Source organism: Camellia sinensis, chromosome 11, assembly GCF_055761805.1.
Source record: "Camellia sinensis isolate YWXY chromosome 11, ASM5576180v1, whole genome shotgun sequence".
NCBI lineage: Eukaryota > Viridiplantae > Streptophyta > Magnoliopsida > Ericales > Theaceae > Camellia > Camellia sinensis.
The window spans coordinates 161,289,663-161,303,942 of NC_138971.1; the positions used below are offsets into that span (position 1 = coordinate 161,289,663).

The window sequence follows — 14,280 nt, forward strand, 5'->3', positions numbered from 1 at the left end:
AAGCAATTTCTGAACTACTTTCAGAGGAAACTAGGTTTGGTACTCTCCATCCGCATCTTGTGGACTCTTTTCTTGCTACTCTCCATATTCGGAGTTCTCCTTCACCACCTTTACTACAGAGGTCAACTGCTTGCAACTACTGTCAAAACCGCGGTCTTTCGTCGACTCATCTTCTGGTTAATTGTCCAGTTCGCCTTTGTCGATTTTGCAACAAGACTGGCCCTGGTCATCTCTAGCAAGATTGTTTTCGCAATCTAGCGCGAGCCTTTTCTGGTTCCTCTTCTCGCCATAGTCCTTCCATCGGGAATTTTTCACGCGGCAACTCTCACCGTTCTGGGACTTAGTTTAAACTGATGCCTGTTCATCACACTGTTGCTGCTGCCTCAGAGGATTTACCTTCCTCTATCCCTATAGACTCTTCCACTCTAGTCTTCTCTCAAACAGATGTCGAAGCCATGTTCCAACAATTTCTCTCCACTTCCGGTACTCCTCCATCTACTGCTTTATCTATCACCTCAGGTAACATTTCCTGGTACTTTGACTCCGCTTGTTGTAATCACATGACCTTTGACCCTACTATTTTTACTACTCTCTCTTCTAATCCTCATGTTCCTTCTATCCATACTGCTGATGGGTCTCTTCTGTCTGTAAGTAATGTTGGTTCTGTTTCCACCTTTCACTTATCATTGTCCCATGTATATCTTACGCCTGCTCTTACTTTAAATCTTATCTGCATTAGTCAATTATGTGAGCATGGTTTAACTGTTACCTTTTCCTATACTAGTTGTTTGGTCCAGGACCCTCAGACGGGGCGGACTCTTGGGATAGGCCGTAAGCATGGACGTCTCCATGAACTCATCCATCTTTATGTTCCAGATTCTTCTTAGATCGCAGCTCCTACCACTGCTCCTCTTTTATCTCCTTTTCAGCTTTGGCGCTATCGTTTAGGCCATCTTTCTGTTGGTCGGTTAAAGTCTTTAATTTCTAGTGGTCATTTAGGTCCTGTCAGTTCTGATACTTTAGATTGTTTGTCATGTCAACTTGCCAAACAACCTGCTTTTATCGTTTAATAAAAGTGACTCTGTTTCTCTTGCACTATTTGATCTTATTCATTCTGATATTTGGGGCCCCTCTCCTACTCATACTATGGGAGGCGTGCTATTTTGTTGTTTTTATAGATGATTTTTCTCGTTTTACATAGTTGTTTCTTATGAAAAATCGCTCTAAGCTCAAACAACTTTATTACAATTTTGCTGCAATGGTTAAAACCCAAATTTCTAAAACTATTAAGCTTTTTCGCTCCGACAATGCCATGGAATATAAAGATTTTGACTTTCTTTCCTTCCTTTACAGTTATGGTACTCAACCTCATCGTTCCTGTCCAGGTATGTCTCAACAAAATGGACGTGCTGAACGGAAACATCAGCATATTCTCGACACTACTCGAGCTCTCCTTCTCTCTTCCTCTTGTCTGAAATTTTTTTTGAGAGAAGCAACTCTCACTACTGCTTACACTATCAATTGTACCCCTACACATGTCATTCATAATCACACTCCCTATGAGCGTTTACATGGCACCCGTACCCCTTACACCAACCTTAGGGTCTTTGGATCTGCCTGTTTTGTTCTTCTCTAACCTTATGACCGTACCAAACTTGAACCTCGTTCCCACCTTTATTGCTTCTTGGGGCATGGTATTGAACATAAGGGGTATTGTTGTTAGGATCCTCTCTCCCAGGGCCTCCGTAGCTCTCGTCATGTGGTCTTTTGGGAACACAAAATGTTTTCCTCTCTTTCTCTCTTCCGCTTATCCACTCCCTCACCCTCTCTATTTTTTACTAACCCTTCCACAGATCTGTTTTTTGATGAGCTTACTCCACCGCCTTTGCTAGCCTCTCTCGAGACCACCTTGCCTACTGGTCTTTCCCACGAGACTGCTCGCTCTGATGGACCTGCTCTTGTTCCCTCGGGATTCTCACCTCCTGTTGAGTCTCTTCCTCTGGCTCCTCCCTACTCTGCTCGACCACACCGGGTAACCCAACCTTCTACTCGTCTTTGTGACTTTATTGTTGGTTCTCCTACTTTTTCTACTTATGAACCTACCTCCTATCGTGAGGCTCGCTCTAATCCTCTTTGGCAGCATTCTATGAATGATGAATTGCAGACTTTGGACAAAACTCATACTTGGGACATTGTTGATCTTCCCCTTGGCAAGACTGCCATTGGCTGCAAATGGGTATACAAAATCAAGACTTATTCTGATGGATCTATTGAGTGCTACAAAGCTCGCCTTGTTGCCAAAGACTTCAACCAGGAATATGGTATTGACTATGAGGAGACTTTGCTCCTATTGCCCGTCTCACCTTTCTTCGCAGCTTGATTGCTATTGTTACCACCTGACAATGGGATCTTTATCAACTAGACGTGAAAAATGATTTCCTTAATGGTGTTCTTCTCGAGGAGGTCTACATACAACTTCCCCCTGGGTCTTCTTATCCACCTCATAAAGTCTGCAAACTTCAGCGTGCTTTATATGGTCTTAAACATGCCCCGCACGTTTGGTTTGCCAAGTTCAGCTCTACTATTCATGAATGTGGTTTCACCTCCAGTTCTTATGATACTGCTCTTTTTATCCAAAAAACAGCTCAAAAGACCACCTTGCTTCTGCTTTATGTGGATGACATGATTATCACCGGTGATGATATCGGTGGTATTCTTCGCCTTAAACAGTTTCTTAGCCATCATTTCGAGATGAAAGACCTTGGTCCTCTCAGCTATTTATTGGGTCTTAAAATCTTTCATGATTCCACGGGTTCTTTTCTCTCTCAGGCTAAGTATACCTCTGATCTTCTCACCCGCGCTGGTCTTACGGATTATAAGACTGCCTCCACTCCCCTGGAGCCTCAGAGTCGTCTTATACCTCTTGATGACACTCTTCTCTCTGATGCTACCCTATATCGTCAGCTGGTTAGCAGTCTTATCTATCTCACTGTTACTCGTCCTGATATTGCCTATGCTGTTCATATTGTCAGCCAGTTTATGTCGGCTCCTCGTACCCCTCATTATGCTGCATTAGTTCGTATCCTTCGCTATCTCAAAGGCACCTTGTTTCATGGTCTTCATTATTCCGCCCGCTCCTCTCTACAGCTTCGTGCTTTCTCCGATGCTGATTGGGCTGGGGATCCTATTAACCGCTGCTCTACTACCGGGTTCTGTTTTTTCTTGGGTGATTCTTTTATTTCTTGGCGCAGCAAGAAACAATCTCTTACTGCTCGTTCCAGTATCGAGGCCGAATACCGTGCTCTTGCTAATACTACTCAGGAGCTTCTCTGGCTTCGTTGGCTTCTTGCTGACATGGGTGTTACCCTCTCTAGCGTTACTACCCTCTTTTACAACAATCAAAGTGCTCTTCAAATTGCTCACAATGATGTTTTTCATGATCGCACCAAGAACATTGAGATTGACTGCCATTTTATTCGTCAACACGTTACTCGTGGTACTGTCCATCTCCATCCGATCTCTTCTGCTGATCAACCTGCTGATATCTTCACCAAAGCTCATTCTCCTGGCCGTTTGGTTGAACTTGTTTCCAAACTCCAGTTGGTTGATGTTTGTCCTCCTTGAGTTTGAGGGGGGCTATTAATATATTAATGTATATAGAATACAACTCATGTTAATATATTAATGTATATAGAATACAACTAAGATAGGATTTAGCTTTTGGTCTGCTTTCGGTCCCTTTTCATAATTATGTTTTGTCACATGATGATGTTTGTAACACAGAAGCTCCTATATAATGGAGACCCTCTATATGGTTTCAGACATATTGAAATGCAGAGATTACTCTCTCAATATCCCTCTCTCAACTTGTTTTACATTGTGTATGCTCTGTTACTATTATATGTTTGATTTGTGTGTATTTGGCCACTTTATTCTTGGAATTTAAGAGGCTCTTTTACTGTTATATGTTTCTGCAGTAGTTTTGTTGTCTTTCATGACATGTTTTTGATTTTTGATTTTCAGACCTAATCTCGGTACCTATCTGTTTATAGTGTTTGATATGATTCAAATATTTATTTATTTATTTATTTTTTTGAGGGTGTGAAGTGTTATCATCTTTGTGTAGAGACATTAGTAATCTTACTTTTCTGTGTATTCATTTGTTTCTGCTTATTATTAGTCACTTGATTATGTTATATTTATCTACTCTATATTCCCTCAGAAAGAGTTCTAAAAATAATTTTTTTTATTGTGTTTTGGTCCTTTTTTTTTGTTGGGGGGGATATGAATACATGCCAGTTGAACATGTGATGGATGTTATTTACTCATGAAATGTATGGAAGCTAGTTACAAGGGTTTTGATTTTTCTTTTTCAATTAGTGGCAGAGAATCTGCAATCTAATGATGAATTATTGTGTTTTCATATATCTATCTATACATGTACATGATGACTGGGATGAATGGGAGCTAGTTACAAGGGTTTTGACTTTCCTTTTTTCTTTTGTTTTTTATTATATATATATATATATATATATAATTAGGTGGATAATCTATAAATCTAATGATGAATTGTGTGTTTACAAAGTACAAGCCCTGAATTCGTCAGAGTTGGAGACTTTCTGTTAGTTTCCTTTCTTGTGAGCCTCTCTCTCTCTCTCTCTCTCTCTACTCTTCTGTTCTTTGCAGTTTTTGAGCTACATAAATTGTGATGTGTGCTTAATATCTTCTGTTAATGGAACCAAAATGAATGCTCCCTGCAATTTTCTTTTTTATGTCTTCCAGCTTAGTGTAGCACTAAAGTTTACTCTTAGATTGCCCTTAAATTTGAAATTGAAGTTTTATGGCTTTCAGTACATACCCAGGTATATAATTGTTGGAAAACTATATAAATTTGACAGAGCCCCTTCTATCTGAATGTTTTGTTTCCTAATGATGGCATTGGAATTAAACATGTAGGATTCGCATTGGAATTACCCAAGTATTTAATTGTTTCCTAATGTTTTGTTTCCTATGCAACAATCAGAAAATTGGTAATGAGATCACTTCTGATGCCTATCTACTTCCAGCAACTAATGTCAATTACATAGATGGTCTTGCTATCTTTGCCTATATGAATTCAACAACGTATGTCGCTCTCTCTCTCTCTCTCTCTCTCTCTCTCTCTCGTCTTTGTTCCTGTGCATATATTTCAACTTACTCCTTTTGTTTTCGTATTGGTTCCATTACATAATAGTGATCCACGAGGTCATATAACGGCTACAATTACAGAATTGAACAAAAAAACCTGCTCCAATCATGGCCCTTTTCTCCTCAAGGAGTCCAAACAAAATCACACCAGAGATCCTTAAGGTTTGACCAAGATTTTGATTTTCCTTGATGGAGTTCCACTATATTAGTCATTTCGTAAATTTCATATCTGTATCACAATTGAAATAATTTGATTTCTTAAATATTGTATTTTCTTTCTTCTATATAAATTGAATTTGAGTAATTCTTTGTATGATCTTTTTTGCTAGATTTTCATTACTATATATGCCTGTCACATATCCTCTATGTGGTGTACCAGGTTTTGATGATTTAGTGGTATGATAGATTCTTGCTATATTAATTGTATGCATATAATTTATTTAGTTTTATTTTGGTTTAAAATCAAGAAAATGCACTACAAAATTATTGATGTAAAATTTGGCTTGATGTTGGGCCAGTCTGGGCTTGGGCATAGTATTTCTTTGTTTTTCTAGCTTAGGTCCAGCCCCAAAACCTGATCTGGCAGCCCTACCATATTGCTTGTGTTGCAATACTAAATATTTCTCAATGCAGGTTACTGAAGGTGGATTGGGCTCACCAGTGGATATAGCCAAATGATATATGAAGGTCGTCCTCCTTGGACATCTCCATCTAAAGATTATGTTGAATTCAGAACTCCATCACCAATAAGAAGAGAGATTTTGAAGGAAGAAACACTATCAATTGCTGGAAATTGTCTCTCCTCATCAAAGGTGCTGTTATTTTATTCAATATCTTACTTTTACTGGTTTTTGATTTTTCTATTTCTATTGTATGTGGATGATGTTCCAACCTTAATTTAAATGTTTGATTTGCTTAACATGATATCTAGTGAAATGTGCTTTAGAGAAAGACAACCCAAGCCAGATTAGTGAAAACTTTGTCAAGCCTCGCCCAAAAACTAAGCCCCCACCTTATGGGTTATTTTTATGTGAGTTCGTTTAGGAGTGTAGTTTTTTGTTTTTGTTTTTGTTTTTGTTTTTGTTTTGTTTTGTTTTGTTTTGTTTTTGTTTTTGTTTTTTTTTTTCAGTATTCCTTTTGTAAGTTCAGGTTTCCGAAAGCTAATTTGTTTAGGTTTTATTAGAGAACCAATTTTTCCAGGGTGATGAAATAGAAACTAAATCATGAAATCGATTGTTTAATAACTGGACTTGATGATCTCACACTTCTGTCCATAGTGATTTACATGGTGTTTTGACTTGTCTACCTTCAAAGGCCTTCTATGCAATTTTACTAAAAATGCCTTTCACGAGTATCTTCTTCTAACCAAGGTTGTGAATTAATTTTTCTTAGTCTCTTGTGTTATTTTTCATCAAGCTTTTTTCATTCAGTTGACTTCATGTTTTCCTTAAAGCATTTGAGGATGCACCTTTTGCATAAGGTGGTTGCCCCCTTTATTTTGTTTTTTTGTTTTTTGTATCCTTCCTCTGTGTATAATATATATCTTCACGTTGTTTATGTGAAAATGATGACACAAACCTGCCTTGAGCAGCACTACTTTGAACACTAGGAAGCTCGATAAAGAGACAGAGAATCTTTCTCGTGAGTATATTTTAAATTCAAGTGTGCACGTGTATATATATATGACTCATTTACTTCCTTTAAATTCCTTGTACATTTTCTAAATGAATTTTACAATTCATTTGAACTTCTTTCCACATGGAGATGATATATGTGTTAATACACCTATTAACTCTCTTTGGTGATGCGAGTCATCTGGCCTTGTTTATCTAGAATTTTTTTTAGCACTACGTATACATTTTGTATAGAATAATTTACACAACTTTAAACTTGCTTAGGTGTCATAGCACTAGAAATTTCAGCATAATCTTGTTTTAGGTGATGACTGGATAATAAATTTTGTTGTTTTTTAATATTTAAGAAGTAGGGCAATGTAAAATAACTAGATGAGAGCATAAAAAACGTAGCATGACTTGGTGTTTTTGAACTTTCTACTAGATTGACCAACTCTGTGAAATGAAAAATTGCAAGGAACCATGGGGTTATTTATGTTCCTCTCTCAGGACAAGTGAGCTTACCTTATTACTAGTTGTGTACAGAAGCCGTGAGAAGTGCTTTTTTTTTCTCCCACTTACTATATTTATACAATAGTTGGATTTTATTTTGGTTTTATGACTTTAAAATATCTGGAAGATCTTCATTTTAGATTTGTTGATTCTATGTATATATATGTCATATCTATATGGTAATCCAAACATTTTATACTAGTGATAGTCAAACTGGTTCTTTCTTTTATGTTGATGTAGGAGATGAAGAGTTAGTGTGATAAGAAAATGTTCGAATTTATCTTTTCTAAGACTAGAACAATCTCTACAAATAGTAAGTTTATTCATATGTTTCTAGCGGTCTCTGAATTAATTTGTGTTTTCATTTTTTAGGTCATAAATTACTTGGAGAGATGCACAATATGGTTAAAGAATTCAAGAATTTTGTGTTTTAAGTTTTTTCATTTTTTAATATATGTAATCACAGTTAATTTTTTTTTTTTGTTGATAAATTAGTATGTGGACCTAGAAAGCACGGATACAGATACGAGGTACGAATACGATACGATACGGATACGACGATACCTAAAGAAGTAGGATACGTTTGTAAAAAATAAAAAAAATAAAAAATTATTAGCAGTGAGTTACACATAAACTCAAGAATGTTGACAAATCACAGTAACTTTATAATGCAAAATACTAATATTTAGGAATTAGATATTAATTTAAGTCAGTAGCTAGTTTAGTTTTTAAATTTTTAATAGGTTTTACAAATATTTCATTTCAATATCAAGTTTAATATGTTATTATAACATCAAAACAATCTACAACGTGACCCTATGTTTTTTTCCTTTTGCATTAGTCAAAAATATTCTATGCAAGTTCATTTACTTATTCATTTATTGATATTTAATTTTACTATTGTTATATTATCTTATTAATCCTTATTTCTATGTAGTTAAAGGGGACATGCATGATACAATAAAGATATGTCAATTTGATGAATTTTATTACTTTAGCTTATTATGTTATTTTTATAAATAAAAAAAAAAACTAAGCAAAGTATTGTAAAAATATTCTATTTATCCTTACAATTATATTATATTATATTACGATGTTATACAAGAAATGATACAATTCTAATTTTGTAAAAGGAGTAATACGTGACTTGGAGTATCCGATACTTCAAAACTAAATATCCGATACTTCAAAATTAATGAAAAATTAATTAAGAAATATCCGATACTTTTAATAAGTATCTGATACGTATCCGTAAGTATCCAAAGAGTATCGGTATCCAACACGGATACGATACGAATACGTCTCCCTATTTGAAATATCCGTGCTTCATAGATGCGGACTTTATTGAGAAAGCATCAAGATGATGCAAAGAATACAAGAACCCCAAAGAGGACCAAACACTTCCTCTAACCTATAACCTCGTCCAAAAACTCTAAAAAACCAAACATATCCGGATCAGTTTTCATCTCTAACCAACTATATAAAATAGCTAGAAGAAGACTCTCAAGCTAACTAACTGTGCGATGAATCTCTTGAAACGTGCATCTATTACGTTCTAACCAAACTAACCACATCAAACAAAAAGGAACCAAATACCACACAAGTCGTCGTCGACGACCAACTCGAGCCCTGTGCCAACACCACAACATGTCCGCCACCCTCCACGGTTGAACCTAAACAATCCCAAAAAGAGAGAACACCAAGCCCCACACACGGAATGTAACCGGGCAATGTAAGAACAAATGATCCACAGACTCTGCATTTGCACAACACATATAACACCGATTTACTAGAATGTGACAACGTCGCATCAAATTATCAATTGTGAGATTGCGACTCAAAGCCGCCGTCCACATAAAGAAAACCACCTTAGATAGAACTCCTGGCACCCAAACACTCCTCCAAGAGAAATCCTATCTCACCTCCCCTACCATGCTCCAATTGAATGACGAGATCGAAAAACACCCCTTAGCCCCGACATTCCATCCCAAAACATCCTCCCCCCACCCCAGTCACACCCAACCCATACAAGTAGTCCCATAACTTCACCATCTGATCAACCTCCCAGTCTTGAACCTGACGCCGTAACATAATGTCCTAGACCACCACCTTCGCACCCCTGAAATAAGACGCCACCATAGCCTCCTGATCTCTCATAATGATGAAGATCAAAGGAAAGTGATCCTCCAGCAAATCCACACCACACCACACCACCTATCATTCCAGAAATGCACTCTCACCCCACCACCTAGCCGAAAACCCACCCTATCCCAAAACTCCCTTCTCCCCAACCAAATTCCTTTCCATAACCCACAACCATGAGAACCCATCACCATCCCTGACCCTCACTCCCCTTGAGTGACCCCATACTTAACAGCCACCACCTTTCGCCACAGTTGCTTTGGCTCCCAAGCAAAGCGCTACAACCATTTTCCCAACAGTGCTCTATTAAAAGTCACCAAACTCTTCACCCCTAACCCCCTTGCCACTTTCTGTTGACAAATCTGCCCCCAATCCACCAAGTGATAACTAAAATCATCACCCCCACTGCCCCATAGGAAATCCCTTTGTAACTTCTCAATCTGTCGCGCCACAGACACTGGAATAACATGCACAGACATAAAGTATGTCGGGATATTGCTCAACATACTCTTGATCAGAGTTAACCCTCCCCTTTTTGAAAGATATTGCCTCTTCCAACCTGTTAACCGTCGTTGAATTCGCTCCACAACCCCGTCCCATACCCCATGAGCCTTAAACGACACCCCAAACGGCAAACCCAAATAAGTCACTAGCAAAATGGACACCTTATAGCCCAGCATCGCTGCTAGCACATGTAATCCCTCCACCTTACCCACTGGAATCATCTCAAACTTCCTCAAATTCACCCGAAGGCCTGAGATAGCCTCGAAACACAACAAAACAAGTAACCCAACTATTTTTCCACCGCCCCACAAAAGATTAGCGCATCATCTGCGTACAACAAATGGGAAACACTCATAGATGCTCCTGAGGGAGACCCCACCATAAAACCTTCCAGCAAACCTTCACGACTTGCGTTTCCCAACAATTTACTTGAGGCCTCCATCACTAGAATAAACAATAGTGGTGACAAATGGTCTCCCTGACGAAGACCTCGATATGTCTGAAAGAACCCTGCTGGAGTACCATTAACCAGAATAGACAATCGCACAATAGAAATACAAAACTGAATCCAGCGACACCAAGTCTCCCCAAAACCTATACGATCCAAAACATACAAATGAAACTCCCACCGCACATTGTCGTCGACCTTCTCAATGTCCAACTTGCAAATCACACTAGGTCGCTCCTGTCTGATTTGGGAATCCACACACTCATTAGCCACCAAGACTACATCTAAAATCTGCCGACCCCCGAAAAAGCATTTTGAGATTCAGACACTACTGTCTGCAACACCCCTCGAAGTCTATTTGCCAACACCTTAGCCAACAGTTTATATATACTCCCAAGCAAACTGATTGGCCTAAAGTCTATGATGTCCTCAACCGTCTTTTTCTTTAGAATCAAAACCAAAAAAGTCGTATTAAGGCTTTCCTCAAACTGCCCAGTCAGGAAAAAAACCTCTAATGTCGCCATCACGTCCGCCTTAACCACACTTCAACAATGCTGAAAGAAAGCCATAGTGAAGCCATCCGGACCTGGAGCCTTATCTCCACTCATGGCCCGCAAAGCCCAAAATACATCCTCATCCGTAAAGACTTGCTCTAAGGCCACACTCTCCTCAATCGAGATCATATCAAAATGAGCCCCTACCATCCCTGGCCGTCACTCCCCTTCTTGCGGTCGAAACAAATTCTGATAAAAACTCACAATCCCCCCCTTGATCTCCTCTTCATGAACCAGGTCATGCCCATCCACCCGCATTTGACTAATATGATTCATCCGACGGTGAGCATTAGTCATCTGATGAAAGAACTTTGTGTTACGATCCCCATCCTTTAACCACATACACCTAGACTTTTATCTGAAACTCACCTCCTCTAAGTGTGAAATGCGGACATAATCCTGTCTAGCCGCCTCCTTTCTGGCAACATCATCCAGCGATAAGCCTCCGTCTGCCTCTAACTCATCCAAGAAAGATAATAAGGACACTATCGCCTGTCGCTGACCCTCTAGACGGCCGAAAACCTCTCTATTCCAGCTTTTCAGGTTCCCTTTAAGCAATTTCAACTTTTGTGCCAACATGCAACTAGGCGACCTTGTAACGACCATAGTTGTCAAATCGAGATTCGAATCGTGAATCAAAATGGCCATGTACCGAATCGCGAATCAAATCGAATCGTGAATCGTAAAGATTCAGTTACTTTTTCTAAATTACATAAAAAAACATATTTATATACTTAAATATTATAAATATGAAATATTTAGATTTAAAGTAATGAAAATGTTATTTTACATGATGATCGCGGGGTCTAAATAGGTAAGACGCTTCTATGGCAAGAGATGTGGGTCCGAGCCCCACCGTGATCTATCGTCCTATATTATATTTATGTATTTATGATACAATTTATGTAAATTCATATCACAACATATATGTATGGCAATCCACATTCATTATAATATGATTTTATGAATGAATGATCATGAATAAAGTTCACAACTTAACAAGTTCTACACTTTTCAGAACTCTAATCTATACTTGTAAAGTAACTTGTGTCAAAAAGAGACCATACAAAACAAAAGTTAGATTAGACAAAGTTAAAAATTTCAAAAATCCTTCATTTCTTCATTTCAATCTTCATCATCTCCTAGGTCAATATTAGAGTCATCATCTTCATCATCATCTACCATAGTCACTTCATCAAACTCTTTTTCCTCTTTCTCTTCTCTACCTTCATCAATTCAACTTCATCATCATCTTCAAATACTTTTCTTTTTCCTCTATCAGTGGCATTTAAATTTCTTGGTCCTACATTAATAAAATTAAATAAGGTTATGAATGAGCAAGTAAATGTGAAAATATAGAAACTAAATCTTTGAAATTAACTTATTTAAAATATAGAATTATACCTGTTTTTGCTAGTTGTTGCACCTTTATCATCTTCGAAGCACTCTTGGATGTCCATCCATGAATGATTTTCGGGTAGACATGGATCCTCTTTCTCGGTAATCCATTCATCATTAGATTCCATATCCGATAAATAAATAGGATCATAAGTCTCACCCCTTTCTTGTCTCTTAATTTGCCTCAACTCAAGTTGAATGTTATACTTCACAAAAACTAAAGCATTCAACCGTTGATGCTTCAATCGGTTTCTTTTCTTCGAGTGCACATGATCAAAAGTGCTCCAATTTCTCTCACACCTGGTGGCATTACAAGTAAGACTTAGCACTCTAATAGCTAGCTTTTGAAGCTCTTTGCACTCTTCTCTATAACTTTCCCACCATAGAGCTGTAATTAAATGATAAAGAGATGTTAGAGAATAATGCATGCCAACATAATTGTTGTGAAATTGTGAATATACAATTTCATAATCAAAAAATTTACCGTGTCGTTTCTTTTTCCTTGTCAAGATAGCCATGCTCATACCAAACATATCCTCGACTTTCTTGAACGTTTCTAATTGCTCATCAACCTTCACTCTACCCTCAATATTCGGATATATCCTCTCAATGGTTTTAAATAAACCAATTTTCACCTCTGTATCTGCAGTGAAGTTTTCTTGATAATGAAACCTAGAAAGAAAGATGACTTCATAAATAAATAAATTCCATTACACATTTTGTATATAAGTCACACAATACAACACAAATAATTAGAGAAAAAGAGTAAAAAAACTTACATCGGATTAAGGTAATATGCCGCAGCATGAAAAGGCCCTGTGGAGTTGTAAATCCCATCTAGTATCAATAATTTCCTAAATGCGCTTATATCTACCCCTCACATGGTTCAAGTTTGAAGCAATTTCTTCCTTCGCTCTATCCATAGCTTCATAAACAAATCTCATTACCGACTTTGCATCACCATCCACAAGCCTCAAATTTTTCACCAAACGGAGCACGTACTTTAAGCAATACTTGATTGCTTTCCAAAATCTAACATCTCCCAAGATTGTTCCTTGTGCCTTTTTTGCATTAACAGATGTAGAATAGCTGCTTCTAGCCCACTCTTTTGATGCAAACATAGCTCTAAGTTGAAGCTTTCTATCTTGGAAACTTTTTAAAGTAAGGAAGGTGGTAGCAAATCTAGTAACCGCGGGTCTTGTCGACTCTGTATTCTTTGTACATTTTCTAAACAAATCAAGCACCTAAGCATGCCTATAAATGCACACAGCGATTTCCTTAGCTTTAATTATTGTATCTTTGAAAACCGTTAACTCACCTATGTCACTTAACATTAAGTCAAGGCAATATGCTGCACATGGGGACCAAAACAATTTAGTCCTCTTCTTTTCCAATAATCTACCGGCACCTATATAGGGTGATGCACTATCGGTTACCACTTGAACCACATTTTCTTCCCCAATTTCATTCACAATGTCATCAAGCATCTCAAATAATTTCATAGAATTTTTAATTGCACCGGAGGTGTCTATTGATTTAATAAACACCGTTCCACTTGGATTATTAACAAGGAAATTAGTAAGAGAGCGAGACTTTCCATCGGACATTATAGTGCAACCCGTCTTCTTCCATTCCTTTCTATACACTTCTAAACTTGTGTTCACATGATCAACCTCTTTTTTCAAAAATAGATACTCTCACTTCATGATAACTAGGTAGTTTCAATCTCGCACCATACTCACCAACCGACTTCAACATCTTGTTAAATAAGGGGCTTTTCACTAAATTAAAAGCCAATGCATGCCCATAAATGACTCTACAAATATCTCTAATCACGGGCTGTCTTTACTTCACCATTTGATTCAAACTTTGTTGCTTTGCCCTCCCCTTTGTGACATATGCATCCATAGTTCCCCCTTTA

The 14,280-nt window shown here is 37.7% G+C and overlaps 1 protein-coding gene across 1 annotated transcript; it reads right to left on the minus strand.

The window, feature by feature from the left end:
- Nucleotides 1-12,086: 12,086 nt before the first annotated feature.
- LOC114299529 (uncharacterized) lies at nucleotides 12,087-13,966 on the minus strand. Its single transcript, XM_082895615.1, has 6 exons — nucleotides 13,678-13,966; nucleotides 13,234-13,566; nucleotides 13,139-13,175; nucleotides 12,844-13,031; nucleotides 12,388-12,747; nucleotides 12,087-12,187 (listed from the first exon to the last, which is right to left on the minus strand). Exons 1-6 carry the CDS (start codon nucleotides 13,964-13,966, stop codon nucleotides 12,087-12,089), a joined length of 1,308 nt encoding a protein of 435 aa, XP_082751741.1.
- Between the last annotated feature and the right edge of the window lie 314 nt (nucleotides 13,967-14,280).

What these genes read in the sequence shown, in the direction of transcription:
- LOC114299529 (XM_082895615.1), bottom strand. Translation starts at nt 13,966, where the DNA reads ATGTCCGATGGAAAGTCTCGCTCTCTTACTAATTTCCTTGTTAATAAT. An exon ending in AAACTTGAACCATGTGAGGG is followed by an intron (nt 13,176 to 13,233) that starts GTAGATATAAGC and finishes ACAACTCCACAG; the next exon opens with GGCCTTTTCATGCTGCGGCA. An exon ending in GCATATTACCTTAATCCGAT is followed by an intron (nt 13,032 to 13,138) that starts GTAAGTTTTTTT and finishes CTTTCTTTCTAG; the next exon opens with GTTTCATTATCAAGAAAACT.